Source organism: Gymnodraco acuticeps, unplaced genomic scaffold, assembly GCF_902827175.1.
Source record: "Gymnodraco acuticeps unplaced genomic scaffold, fGymAcu1.1, whole genome shotgun sequence".
Lineage (NCBI taxonomy): Eukaryota > Metazoa > Chordata > Actinopteri > Perciformes > Bathydraconidae > Gymnodraco > Gymnodraco acuticeps.
The window spans coordinates 611266-623866 of record NW_022990772.1 but is presented as its reverse complement, the minus strand read 5'-3'; the positions used below and the strand labels follow the sequence as shown (position 1 = coordinate 623866).

The following is a 12601-nucleotide window of genomic DNA, read 5'->3' as shown; positions in this document are numbered from 1 at the left end:
ATAGTGCTCTGCCAGAGCCCACGCAGTGCTGATGAGACAGAGATCATCTGCTAGATCTGGAAATCTATAACCCTCTCCCTGGTGAGTAAGGATGTTCAGAAATAAGATAACTCAAACCAGTGCCAAATGCATAGTGTGTACCGTGGCATTATGTAAACAGCCAGTTCCTGTACCTCATTCTAGCAAAGTAGATTGAAGGTCCGGAGGTCATGCACAAAACAAAAACAGACCAAACACCTCCGGAGTACAATCATAAAGTCAGCGGTCTGCTATAAATGTAAAAAATAGAAATAACCATGCACAAAAACAATTACATTGCTATCTTAATTGCTTTCCAAAGAAAATACTTTCTGTCACCTTTCCAATTAAAACATAACCAGTAGCTATATTAGATGTATTTTTAAATGGCGCCTGCAGCATGTCTTGTTGTCTAAAATATTGGATTCTACCTCTACATTTTAATGACCAGTTTCATTTATAGATGCAGGGGAATCAACACGGCTAAACAAAACAAAACAAATACAAAAATAATAGAGAATTGAGCAGCGCTTTATTCAGCCAGCTGGGGATCCAAATCCATTTACATGTTGTCATTTAGTAATTCCTCATATTACATTGCCAAATGGGTAACATTTGCTATATATTTTTTCAATTAGGCTAACAGTTGCACAGAATCCCTTTTACATGCCATTCTCCTGACATTTCCTAACCCATGTGACATACACTTGGTGAAGTGTGAACCATTTCGCAAATGAGGGTTATTCTGGGAGAGTCATGTCTCCTCTCTCTCCACGGCACCCGGGAGAGGGTTGTAAAAGCTGTTGTCCTTTAGTTATGGCGGAACACAAGGAGGAGCCGCGAGAGGGAAAGGAAAAGCTCTTCAATTGGAGTCCTCCTCTCCCTCTCTGTCTGCGTCCCTCTCTGTTCCTCTGCCTGTCTCTTTCACTCTCTCTCTCTCTGCGTGTGCCCTGCTGCTCTGTCATCCTCAGGGATGTGTCTGAAGGAGACCATCTGTTGATCCATTTGTCTCCTGCTTTGCTTCCTCTGCCACCGCCTCTCTCCTATCGATGATCAGGCCTGGCCTTTCCCCTCTTTGTAACTGCCAACAGGCACTCGGGGCGAGGCGGGTGTGCTGTCGGGGTGGGGCAGGGGCCTGTGCCCTCTGTAGACTCACACAAAGAGAGAAAATCAGGATTGGTGGACATGCCATCCTTTTTTGTTCACATGAGCCCGGAGCAGCTGCTTTCTAATCAGTGTGTATCTAAAGTGAGCATCGCTGCTGCTGACCAGAGTCAAAAAACACACTTTTATTTATTTATTTCTGCATGGTTGATAACAAAACTATTCCCTTTTCCCCCCTTAGGACTTAAACACAGAGCTCATCATTATATAGAGGCATAGACCATGAAATAGATGTTAGAAACAATGCTGTGTTGCTGAAAGACCATCACTGAAGGCTGGCAAGCATTTACCACCAACACAAACGCATGCGAGTGTTGCCACTAAAGAGAGGAAAGGGGGTCTTGGTTTCCACGCACATCTTCTAGCTGTCACATTAGCATGTCTGTTCAGGGGTTTGATGGACACTGAGTCCACCGTGGGGACTTCATGGATTGCTTGCCTTTGATCTTCTCCCACGACTCTCCATTACCCATCATTCAGCTGGGTTTAGGCCCTGGAGAGCAGCTGGGAGAAGGTGGTGTGTTAACATGAGCTCTGACGCGCCCATGAGAGACCCACTGTCCAACTCAAGGCATCATAAAGCTGATTACACAGACAAGGGAGGAAAGAGCACATGGATGCTGCCTTTTGTGAATGGTTAGACTGAAAGTATGTGTAGTTCCGAGTGGAAACACTGAAGCATGTCAGAGGAAGGTGGTGTCTGATAGGATATGTAATAAGGTTGCAATCCATATGGAGGGTTTTGCAGCATCAAAATGATTGTAAATCTTATTATCACGTATTTTTCTCTCCCCTCTGTGGAGTTTTCATAGATTCCTGTGGTTTCCATCAGCACTGCTCAATATATCCGATGATGGGTGCTCACCCGGGGAGACATGCCATTGATTTCCCATAAGGTGCAGATGACATGTGGTCACACGTACTCCTATTTTACCAATAGCCGTATCATCCAATAAGTCATGATTTCAGCGCTGCTGTCACCCGGCGTGACGGTTCTTCTGACCAAATCGAGCAGCGGTTAGTCCCTGCGGATAACCTTTTATGCTGCAGGAGCACAGGGAGGATGAATATCTGTGGCATATTTAATGTGAAAGTTGCAGACTACCTTTTTATTGTAATTTAGTTTGAAGGCAAATCACTGTATGCATTGAGGTGACTTTTTTAATGGTGTAATATCTGTATGTGTTACAGGCTTCCTCAGTACTGGTGACCAGGCTGCTAAAGGGAACTACGGGCTCCTGGACCAGATCCAGGCGTTGAGATGGATCAGCGAGAACATCGGCTTCTTCGGAGGAGACTCCAACCGCATCACTGTGTTCGGTTCTGGGATCGGAGCTTCCTGCGTCAGCCTGCTCACCCTCTCCCACCACTCTGAAGGTAAAGTACGGCAGAGATGTGGAAGGAATTGGGGGGTGGGGGATACAGCAGCTCATGCCTGCTAGTGTGTAGGCTGGCGATGCAGCTTGAGAGTTATTGAGTAATGTATTCTACTGTACTGCACAGCATGACGAAAGAAGCAGATGTTTGCATTTAAATGATTGTGATATTCATTACCATCCGGAAATTGAAACTTCTCGGCAGATTTCAGACCAAATGTGGGTCTTGATGTACTCTACCTCGTCTGCTCTCTCTCTCTCTCTCTCTCTCTCTCTCTCTCTCTCTCTCTCTCTCTCTCTCTCTCTCTCTCTCTCTCTCTCTCTCTCTCTCTCTCTCTCTCTCTCTCAGGAATGAACATGTAGGTATAATGTGTCTTTGTAACGTAGATAAAAAGGGACATGATTTCCCAGTGAGAGCTTTTCGGTGGCATGCTAAATGACACACACGCTGTTCTCTTTTGTAAACAATGTTGTTTATCTGCTGGTTACCTTAGTGCTGCTTCATGATGATTAACTGCCCATCTCGACCAAGTCTTTAATACTAAACCTGGACATGTGATAAATATCCCTCATGTTATTACTTATAGGTAAGTTCATACATGAAGTGATTATTTTTAGCTCCGTCCATGAGGTGCACCCTGCAGAGCCAAAAGGACATAGCATCATCTTTGACCTGGAGTAATTGCACTCAGTCACGTATTCAACCAGCCGTTAAAAAAGCCGGCTGATTGTTTTGCGTTTAATTGATTGTAGCAGTGGGTACATGACAGGTTATTAGGCTATTGAGGTGCTGTTGTATAGCATGCTGTTTTTGTTCCCGCTGTGTTTATGTGGATGTAATATTCCAAATGAGAAATCTTTACATTCAGCCACGCTCACAGCCTGCTTGTGAACATGTTCACAAGCCACAAACATGCTGCTTTTGACAATCACGGTTGCAAATGTAACACAGGTCTTTTACTCTGCATGAAATGCAAGTGAATAACATTAAAGCAATCGCTCTTGCACGAGATAATGAATGGTCTTAGGCGATATTGTGGTCAAGAAGCTATTAGGTGGCTAACGCACAACCACCACACACATACACACACACACACATCTGAGAGTAGAATCTGTGTTCTCAGATTTCTGATATTAGACTGACGTGCATTTAAAAGAGGTCATTTGAACTCCTCTTCTCCGGTCCCTATTACAGTGCCAGGGATTTGTGATGTGTTTTGCATTCTCCAATTTGCATTAAAGTGTTACTAATTGCCTTGATTTCCTCCGATGAATGATGACTGCTTTTGGATTGAATTTTTACCATAAATGCCTTTTTTATTCATACTCCATAATGTTACGCTTCATGTAGCATGTTATTATACTGCCAGTGAAACCATCTCCTCTGCCTCCCAGTAAATTGGATATTACCGGGTCTGTTTTTTCCCCTGAATGGAAATGTATGCCCCACTGATGGGATACAACAAAAAAAAGGAAGTCAAATTTGAGGGATCCAAGGAAATTGAAACAGGAAGCCTTCTATCAGGCTAGGACTCTTGCTGCGAACGTTACCAATGGCAATCAGATTTCACACAGTCTCTCTCAGAGCACAGATTGTTGTAATTATATAAAGTTTAGGACTGGAGTGGGCTGCATGATGTGACAGGAAATCCGAGTGACATTTTTTATTTTTGCACCTGCTTTCACAACCGCCGCTGTACCACCCCTGCCGTCGTCCTCCTCCTCTCCTATAGTCTTAACGGCTGAGGTAAAAGCATGTAGGATGTTCTTGTTGCCAAGACTATGAAATTAACAAAAAAGGAATCAAAGTGTCTGGGTCTGCATGGCAGTGTGAAAATTGATGTTAAAATCTATCATCAAGTGAATTACATACTGTGGCATGAGCAAACCTGGTCTCAGATGGCCTCTAATAATGGAGTTGTGTGATCATCTCCTCTCCATGTTAGCAGACTGGAGTTTTCTACTTTGCTCTCTAAATGAAAATTGAGTCAGGAAAAAAAGATTGTAAACAATGCGTCATAGTTCCAAATTCATTTCCTGATTGTGTTCTTCATTGCAGCGTCTAGATATAGAGACCGTGGTGTCTTATTGAATGCGGCATGTTTGAATTCAGAAGTAGCATGCGGTCGGATATGATGAACATAGAATATGACTCACAAACATTTCTTTTCACCTGATGCTCAGATTCAGGATAACGAGGCCCAGGTATAAAAGAGAAAAAGTAAATCAGTGATGACACACTGTTCTGGAGCTCCCTGGTATGTCAGTGTATTTAATGACGGTATTCCTGCTCTTACTGTACACAGTCTGTCATTACTGCCTACAGTGCATTGACTCTCCATCTAACAGAGACTTCCTGTTATGCCTGTTGGTGGCATAGTGACAACTTACTTCAGATGCTCCATGCTCCTCCTGAAGCCTATTTAATAAGCTGGATCCTCCTATATCATCCTAGCCCTACGGCCTCTCTCTTTGATTGCCTTCTCCTCTGGCCTGGCCTTGGTGGCGTCTCCATGTGGGCGTGCCGAGGGATCCAGTCACACAGGGTACATCCATCACCTCCCCCCCCCCTGACCTGCGTGGATGCTGCCCTGGACGTCCTCTCGTGAGGGCTAGATCTTTTAGACCCCGATCCCTGCCCTGCCTCCTCCATCTAATCTCCTCCTCACTGCACCCATCTGTCTCCCTGCCTTCACAGACAGTAAAAGCATGCAAGGGACACACGCTTTCTCTCCATGTGCCAGTGTGTCTCTCTCCCTCTCTCTCTCTGGGTTTCTGCTCCTTAGTCTGCAGCATGTGTGGTGCGTTGCTATTAATAAGATGGCTGCCTTGTCTTCTATATGCCAAGCAATCTAGGCGCACATCTGAGACTTTGGAAGCAGAGTGGTCATTAAAAGTGCAGTCCCTCTCGGCAGGAGAGTGTTTTTGAGCAGCTTATTAAATGTAGCTCAACAGTTGTGTTCCCAAAGAGGGAAATCTATGTCCCCATCTTCTTTTTCACCAGCTTCAAACAGAAAGCGGCGGAAGAAGTTCAGGAGCAAGGACATTAGCCAGTCCCATGTATTATCTATCTGGCATCGCGCAGGCACTAATTGAACATGCAGATTTGGCTTTTTTCCCTATCTCCTAATAATCATTACGATATAAAAAGTGAGATAGCTTCTCTGCACATGAACAGAATACCAAGTAGCTTGTGACGCAGACCTCTGGGTTTGTACATATGTATCTTAGCGCAGTTGTTACATTTGTTTCTCCATTCACAACCTACTTAGAGAAAACATACTGTGTATCTACGCAAAAGTGTCTGCATTAGTGTGCACGCCGACCCCTCTCTTCACGGAGCACACACAAGGGAAGGGCTAGTTGTCGAGCTGCTGAAGGTCGTTTGGTTTCTTTTTTTCTCTTCTCTTCCTGTAAGCAATCAGGATAAAAGCTCCGCTTCTGAGGAAGTGCTCCCCTTTTAATGGAACGTCTTGGACATTAAAGACAGCTAGTGTGGAGGATCCTTCATGCCAATGTCAGCTTTCATTTTTATTAAGACTTCTGGGTTATTGAGGACCATAAATGTGCATGTTAAATGCTTATGTTTTATTACAGCAGTGCAATGAGTACCAAGGCTTTTTAATGCAAGACACCAGAGAGCAAACAGTGAAACCCCTTGAACCATGAGTATCGAGAGGGCAGCGTGACAGGTGCTCGGTTTTTAGCTAAGGGTAACAAGTTTTGAATCCATTTAGTGTGAAGGATAGCACAGGAGGTGATTAAGTGAAGGAGTGCATTGTGGGATGTATAGAGATCGAGGATCAGAGAGATTGAAAAAATCAAATGGCGTGTCAGGTAATTCTTCTCTAATCTAAAATGTTAACTTTATTAATGGTGGCTTCTCGTAGTGAAATACTGCTGTGGATTTTGGACTAAAATTAATGATTCATGGAGTCTTGAAAGGGATGTGAGTTGGAAGTCATATCAATTAATGTTTTTCAGTGTAGTCTCCTCCAGCTGATTAGATAAAAACTGGAACATCTCTTAGAGGGACTTATGATTACAGTAAGGCACAAACTGTGGTTTCCTTTATGACCAAATTTGATAAAGTATGTGCAGTCAGTGAAACATCTGAAGGCAAAATGGCTGTCAAATAAAAGTTTTAACAAACTAAAAAGAACCATAATACCCCAGACATTTAGAGCGGCACTTTTTACTTAAATCGGATATTTAGCTTGTTATTTTTCAGTGCTATTCATCCCTAATACATTTATCACAACAATTGCACTGGTCTGACCTTTTTTCTTTAACCATCTGTTGTTGTCGGTGTTTCAATGATAAACTTCCCCCAGGTTTTGTTGTTTCTTTTAAAACACCTTTCTCCTCTCACCCTCTACGCATCTTCCTTTGAATGGTAAACAAGACAAACACTTAAAACGATACTTATACATAAGCACAAAAACAAATAGATAAAAGCACTGTAATAAAGAATTACGAATTTTGAAAATATTCATAGTAATCAAAATCAAAATGAGAATTTGTAACATGTTAAATTGTTAGTTTGGGCTGAATATTTCATATTATTGAAATTGACTGGCCCCCTCATTAAATAGTAGCAATTGCTTTATCAATCCTAAATGTGCTTTACTATTACATAAACTGGCTTTAGGTGTTTATATAAATCAAATGTGTTAGAGCGGATTCAGAGGCTGGCATCTTTTATTTATATTTTTTTCTAATTTCCGTGTGTCACCTCTCAAACCTAGATTTTTTGGGAAGATAAAGTGTAATTCATTTTGTTGTTTTCATTTATTTAAGTCTATTTCAATTTGTAACGAATTCCTTTCCTCTATGGTTTAATTAATTATTAACTAAGTAACTATTTTCATAATGAAAAGATTATTTTAGTAGCTCCTTGAAGCAAAAGTCAACAAATATAATATAGTAAATCAAATATCTCTGTTTTTCTGTGGTTTTACAAAACTGGCAAAACATTGAGAGGTGAATGATCCTTCACTCTTTCAAATATTATATTCAACCCTTTGATGCACAAGCTATGCAAACCCCTTCTAAGGGACAACATGGGTCAAAAATGACCCGTATTGACCTACAATGTTATTTTGTGAGTGTTTCGTAGCTATATTTTTGGAAATCAATGTATGTAATCAATTCATATTCTAAGTATTTATTTAATATCTTGTTTTTGATCACCACACATCATTATTTTCATTCTACATTTCTTGATTTAGGAAATAAAACCGTTTTTGTACTTCTACATCAAGTTTGAATACATGGGTAAAAAATGACCCATGTAAGCAATGTGTTATAAATTATTAAAATAAACATACTATAATAATAATAATTATGCTATAAATAATTATTTTAGCAGTGATTTGAACCAAACAATACATGTGGCTGGGGGATTTGTGCATTTTAGTCTTTTGCTCCTGTCCATTGCTCCTGTAATATGCTTTTGGAGGCAGGGGCGTGCCATCCATGCGCCTCTTTATACACAGTATAGACAAAAGTATTGGGCCACCTACATTACACCTACAGGAGCTTTTATGACATCCCATTCCAAATTCTTAGGCATTAATTTGAAGTTGGTCCCACCTTTTGCAGCTATAACGGCTTCCACTCTTCTTGGAAGGCTTTCTACAAGATTTTGGAGTCTGTCTGTGGGAATTTTTGCACATTCATCCATAGTAAATACATGTTTGTTCCAAATCACTGCTAAAATGATTATTTATAACAAAATTATTATTATCGTATGTATTTTTTTCATTTTTATCACACTTGTATACATGGGTCATTTTTTACCCATGTTAGTTCCTAAATTAAGAAAGGGATAATGAAAATAATGATTGTGGTGATCAAAAAGAGATATTAAAAGAATACTTGGAATATTAAATGACTAAATTAATTAATTTCCCAAAATATAGCTAAGAAACACTCAGCCATGCATGAAATAACATTGTATGTCAATACGGGTCATTTTTTACCCATGTTGTCCCTTAGAAGGGTAGTGATACAAAAATGATTTTTATTCAAATATTAAGAAAGGAAAAATGAAAGTAAGAAGTTGTGATGATCATAAACAAGTTAATTGAGGAATAACTGGGATTTTGAATTGTTAAAGTAATTTGTTGCAAAGATATTTACAATTAAAACTCACTCGGGTCACTTTTGACCCATGTTATGTATTAAAGTGTTAAATCTCTTAATATGTTGGTTGTTTCAGTGCATTTTGATTGACTTCACCTGCACAACATTACAAGGCGGGTTAGTAACAGACCTCTTTGTAAGGTGTTGTGAATTCACCACACAAATACAGTGCTGTCTCTGGCATGTATTTACCACAAGGGCCTATAGAGGAAGGAAATAAGACTGACAACTATGTTTATTAGAGCACGGATCAATCTGCCTCTGTCAATCTTGCTGATACAGTGCTGCCGTTGTGGGATTCAAAGCCTGTGTTTACCGTGATCACCTAACCTCTGCTCTGACAATAATTTACCATGTACATGCAGGCTCGTAGTTTTCCTTTGAGGGAACAACACAACTACTTGTGTAGTAAGGCTGCTGGGAATTGTGAAGATGTGTTGAGCTTTGTAAACTTGTGTAGCCATTCATTGCTGTATGTTGAGATATCGACAGGTAATCTCAGACTAATGTAAATGCTGCTCCAAATTACCCTGTCTCACCGAGTGGGGAAGGAAGCCAGCAGGCCATATAGATGAAGAGTGGGTGAGCGTTACACTACATCACTTCTTTAACTGTAATGTTACATCTGGCTATGACCTTTGAAAATAACACGTGTGGGTTTCCTTCCTGAAACGAGACCCAGGGGAGGTTCTCCATGTGGAATGGCCTACAGGCCTGAGCGCTCTTTAATGCCCCTGTGCCGAGCTGTCACCATACAGATCTGGAGGTGTGATCCATCCACGCTTAATTTCTGTGGGCTCGGGCATCCCGTATCATCCATCCCTCTCCTGTAGTCAAATAAAGGCACCTTGCAGGAGCTGGAATGTGAATTGGTGTCAGAGGGAAAGATAGCTGCATAACCACGTCCCTGGGATGTTATTCATACACGATTCAGCTGCCATTGTTGTGCAAATGCCTTGTGCTTGAGAAAACCAGGGACAATTGTCAGAAGTTCAATAGACCCTATTTCTGAGATGTCAAAAGCATTCAGCAACTCGACACTGTAAAGTTACCTGGGTGTTTGGGGCACCAGAATGCCTCCATCTCCAGCTTTGATTGGGCTGTTTGCTGAAGGGTGTCTGTGCATCTCTGGGTGTGAAAAAGGGCTATGCGAGATGAGAGAATGGGGACGCTCCTTGTCAGGTGCCGTATTCTTCCACCTCGATTGACAAGAGCGATAATTAAACCAGGGGGATGCCATCTCTGTGGAGCAAGAATGCTTGTATTTATTTACGCTGACTACTTGGCTTTGTTGTCTGCCATATAGTGCGGACGTCATTGTGTGGAAGAAGCAAACTGGTTTTAACAAGTGGCCTATGTGGCATTTTTCAGTCACTCTTTGAACGGCAGTGTGTATGACTTTGTATAGCAGAGAAAAACCAAATAAATTGCTTTATTCTTTTACAAAACAGAATTCATAAGAAATTGGAAAGGGCCTAATGCAGGTACAGTAAATAGGTTTTATTCTCTTCACTACTCAGCGTAGCAAAGAGAAAATGAAGCCAACGTTTTGAAGAAAAAAAGAGTAGGCCCTGTAAAGTAATGTGTGGGGGGAGGGGTGTTATTGGGTTAAAGATGGCTTTGCTGAGGTCAGATAACCACTTTTAAGTAACACTCTGGAAAATAATATCCAGTAGGGCTGTCCATCAGAATGAGGTAGCTTTACCTATCCCTAGCCAGAAGAGAGCCGAGGAATGAAGAATTGACAAATGGCCCGAAAACAGTGAAGGCAGTTCATTCAGGTAGTCCAGCCATCAGTCTGTCTCTGCTTGCAGCAGGTAGTTGAGCCTATAAAGCGTGGAGTTATAGGTGTTAAAGAGCCGAGCAGCAGGTCAGAAAAAGAAGCAGGGGATAATTGAGTACTTTAGTAAATCCATGCCTCCATCAACCAAGGTAATAGCTCAGAGCATTGCATATACCTATAGCCTCAGATCCACAACCGTACAAATGGGCTTCAGCAGCTTGAGCGACATGTGGCACACATGGGCTGTCTCAGCAATATTCTCCAAGACAATACAATAAGGCCCATCTGGTGATGTATCGCTGAGATTGCTTTTGGAATCTAATCGCAGCTGATGAACGAGGTGACTACAGAATATGTCATCTGTTGATGACCCGCAATCCCCAGCGAAGACGCCGGAAAGTCATTAGTTCAGGTAGATGCCATCTATGAATCATTCTTGATAAATCATTGTCAAGGGCGCATTCATACACCTCCTAATGAACAGTGACAGCAGAATGTTGGAGGGGGGACGCTGGGTGCTCCGGGCTGTGCCCCGCCGTTCTTTGATCCTGTTAGGCTTCGGATCAATTAAACCAATAGCTGCATCATATTGCTCCCAGACTGTCTCGTCTGTTTCCTCTCTTGATTGGTCTAATGACTTGATGGAGGTTTCTGTTTGTCTGTCTGTCTGTCTGCTACCTCGACTCCACTGCCTTAATCTCTGAGGCATTTTCCTTGGCTCCTTTTTGCTGTTCCTCATAGCAGTTTCTTTCTCTTTCCAGTACCCACCCTCCTCCATGTCTCTCTTTCGTCTTCTCACCATGTCTCCCTCTCTCTGCCTCGGTCTTTCTCTCTCTGGCACCAGTGTAAAGCATCCATTATAGAGTGATGCATGGGTGTCTGTGTGAGTGGGAGAGAGGGACTTGGCACTCCTCCTGCCCCACCTGCAGAGGAAGCACTGACAGCTGAGCACTGGGGGCTCATCTCTCCCCCTCCTCCTCCGCCCATCTCCACATCTCCACTGACCTCCCTCCTCCTCTCACACCTTCTCTATCTCTCACCCTCCCTTTATTCCCTGTTGTTCCACACATATTGGCCCAATTCCTGCCGCCACTCACTAGTTTCCCTTTCGCTGTTTTCACATTTCATTATGTCGATCCATCTTTTCCTTTGTACAGTCTGTTCTCTCTTTTTGTTTACTTCACTGCACATTTGTATTTGTTTCTTTTTTTGCGCAGAATTGTATATGTATTTATTTATTAGGGCATTCTGCACTAGGCAACACGGCTGCCTAAATGTGTCTTTAAATAGACTGTTTCCCCGTTTGTCTGCCAGATGAACAACCATGGTGTAATTAGCTGAACTTTGCCCTTTAGCAATGACCACAAGCGCTCTGTGTTTGCTTGTTGCTACTGACAGCTCACCTCTGCGGCTAGCTGGGTCAGTCGTTCAGTTTCCATACATATGATTATCCCTGCTAAGAGAAAAGCACTCGTTGTCTCTCCATGAATAACAAAATATATTGTGGAGCTGCTATGAAGCCACACAGGTTTTGATAACATGTGATTTATTTACATCTTCTGCAGCAGAAAGGGAACATTACTGCTACTACATAACTGTTTCTGAAACTACTGAATTACTTTTGAAATAGGAAAGGAATGGCTATGTGCACACTAATTCTGGTATAACCGCTTCATCTGCACAGAGAGGAAAAATATTTACTGCATGATTATGGGCCTCCAGGAATATATCATTCAGTTTACACAGAGCCTGCTTGCTACAGTCTGCGCTTACAGACAGAATGATTTGAAAAGAAAATTGTTTTTCAATTTTTGATAAGGAGGTGTCGCATAGGAAAAACATCATTCCAATTACTTTGCTGTACGACAAAGCTTGTGTGATGTTCTTACTGCGAGCCTTTACTGTAACAATGTGATATAAAGGATGGAATTCATATCAAATCAAATCAAATCAAGTTTTATTTATATAGCACATTTATAAACGATATAATAAAAATAGCCTACAGTAGAGACACTTTACAGCAAATACAACAGCACAGATTGTTCAGAATATCAGTATGAGAAAAACGACACCCTCTGTCCTTAGACCCTCACATTGTACAAGGAAAAACTTC

At 41.7% G+C, this 12601-nt stretch overlaps 1 protein-coding gene across 4 annotated transcripts in view; it reads left to right on the top strand.

The window, feature by feature from the left end:
* nlgn3a (neuroligin 3a) overlaps positions 1 to 12601 on the top strand; it is a 131886-nt gene that overhangs the window by 85767 nt on the left and 33518 nt on the right. For all 4 annotated transcript variants that reach the window (XM_034232602.1, XM_034232600.1, XM_034232601.1 and 1 more), the window contains one exon: positions 2374 to 2559. In XM_034232602.1, the coding sequence (XP_034088493.1) occupies positions 2374 to 2559 (186 nt within the window). The remainder of the gene's footprint in view (positions 1 to 2373; positions 2560 to 12601) is intronic.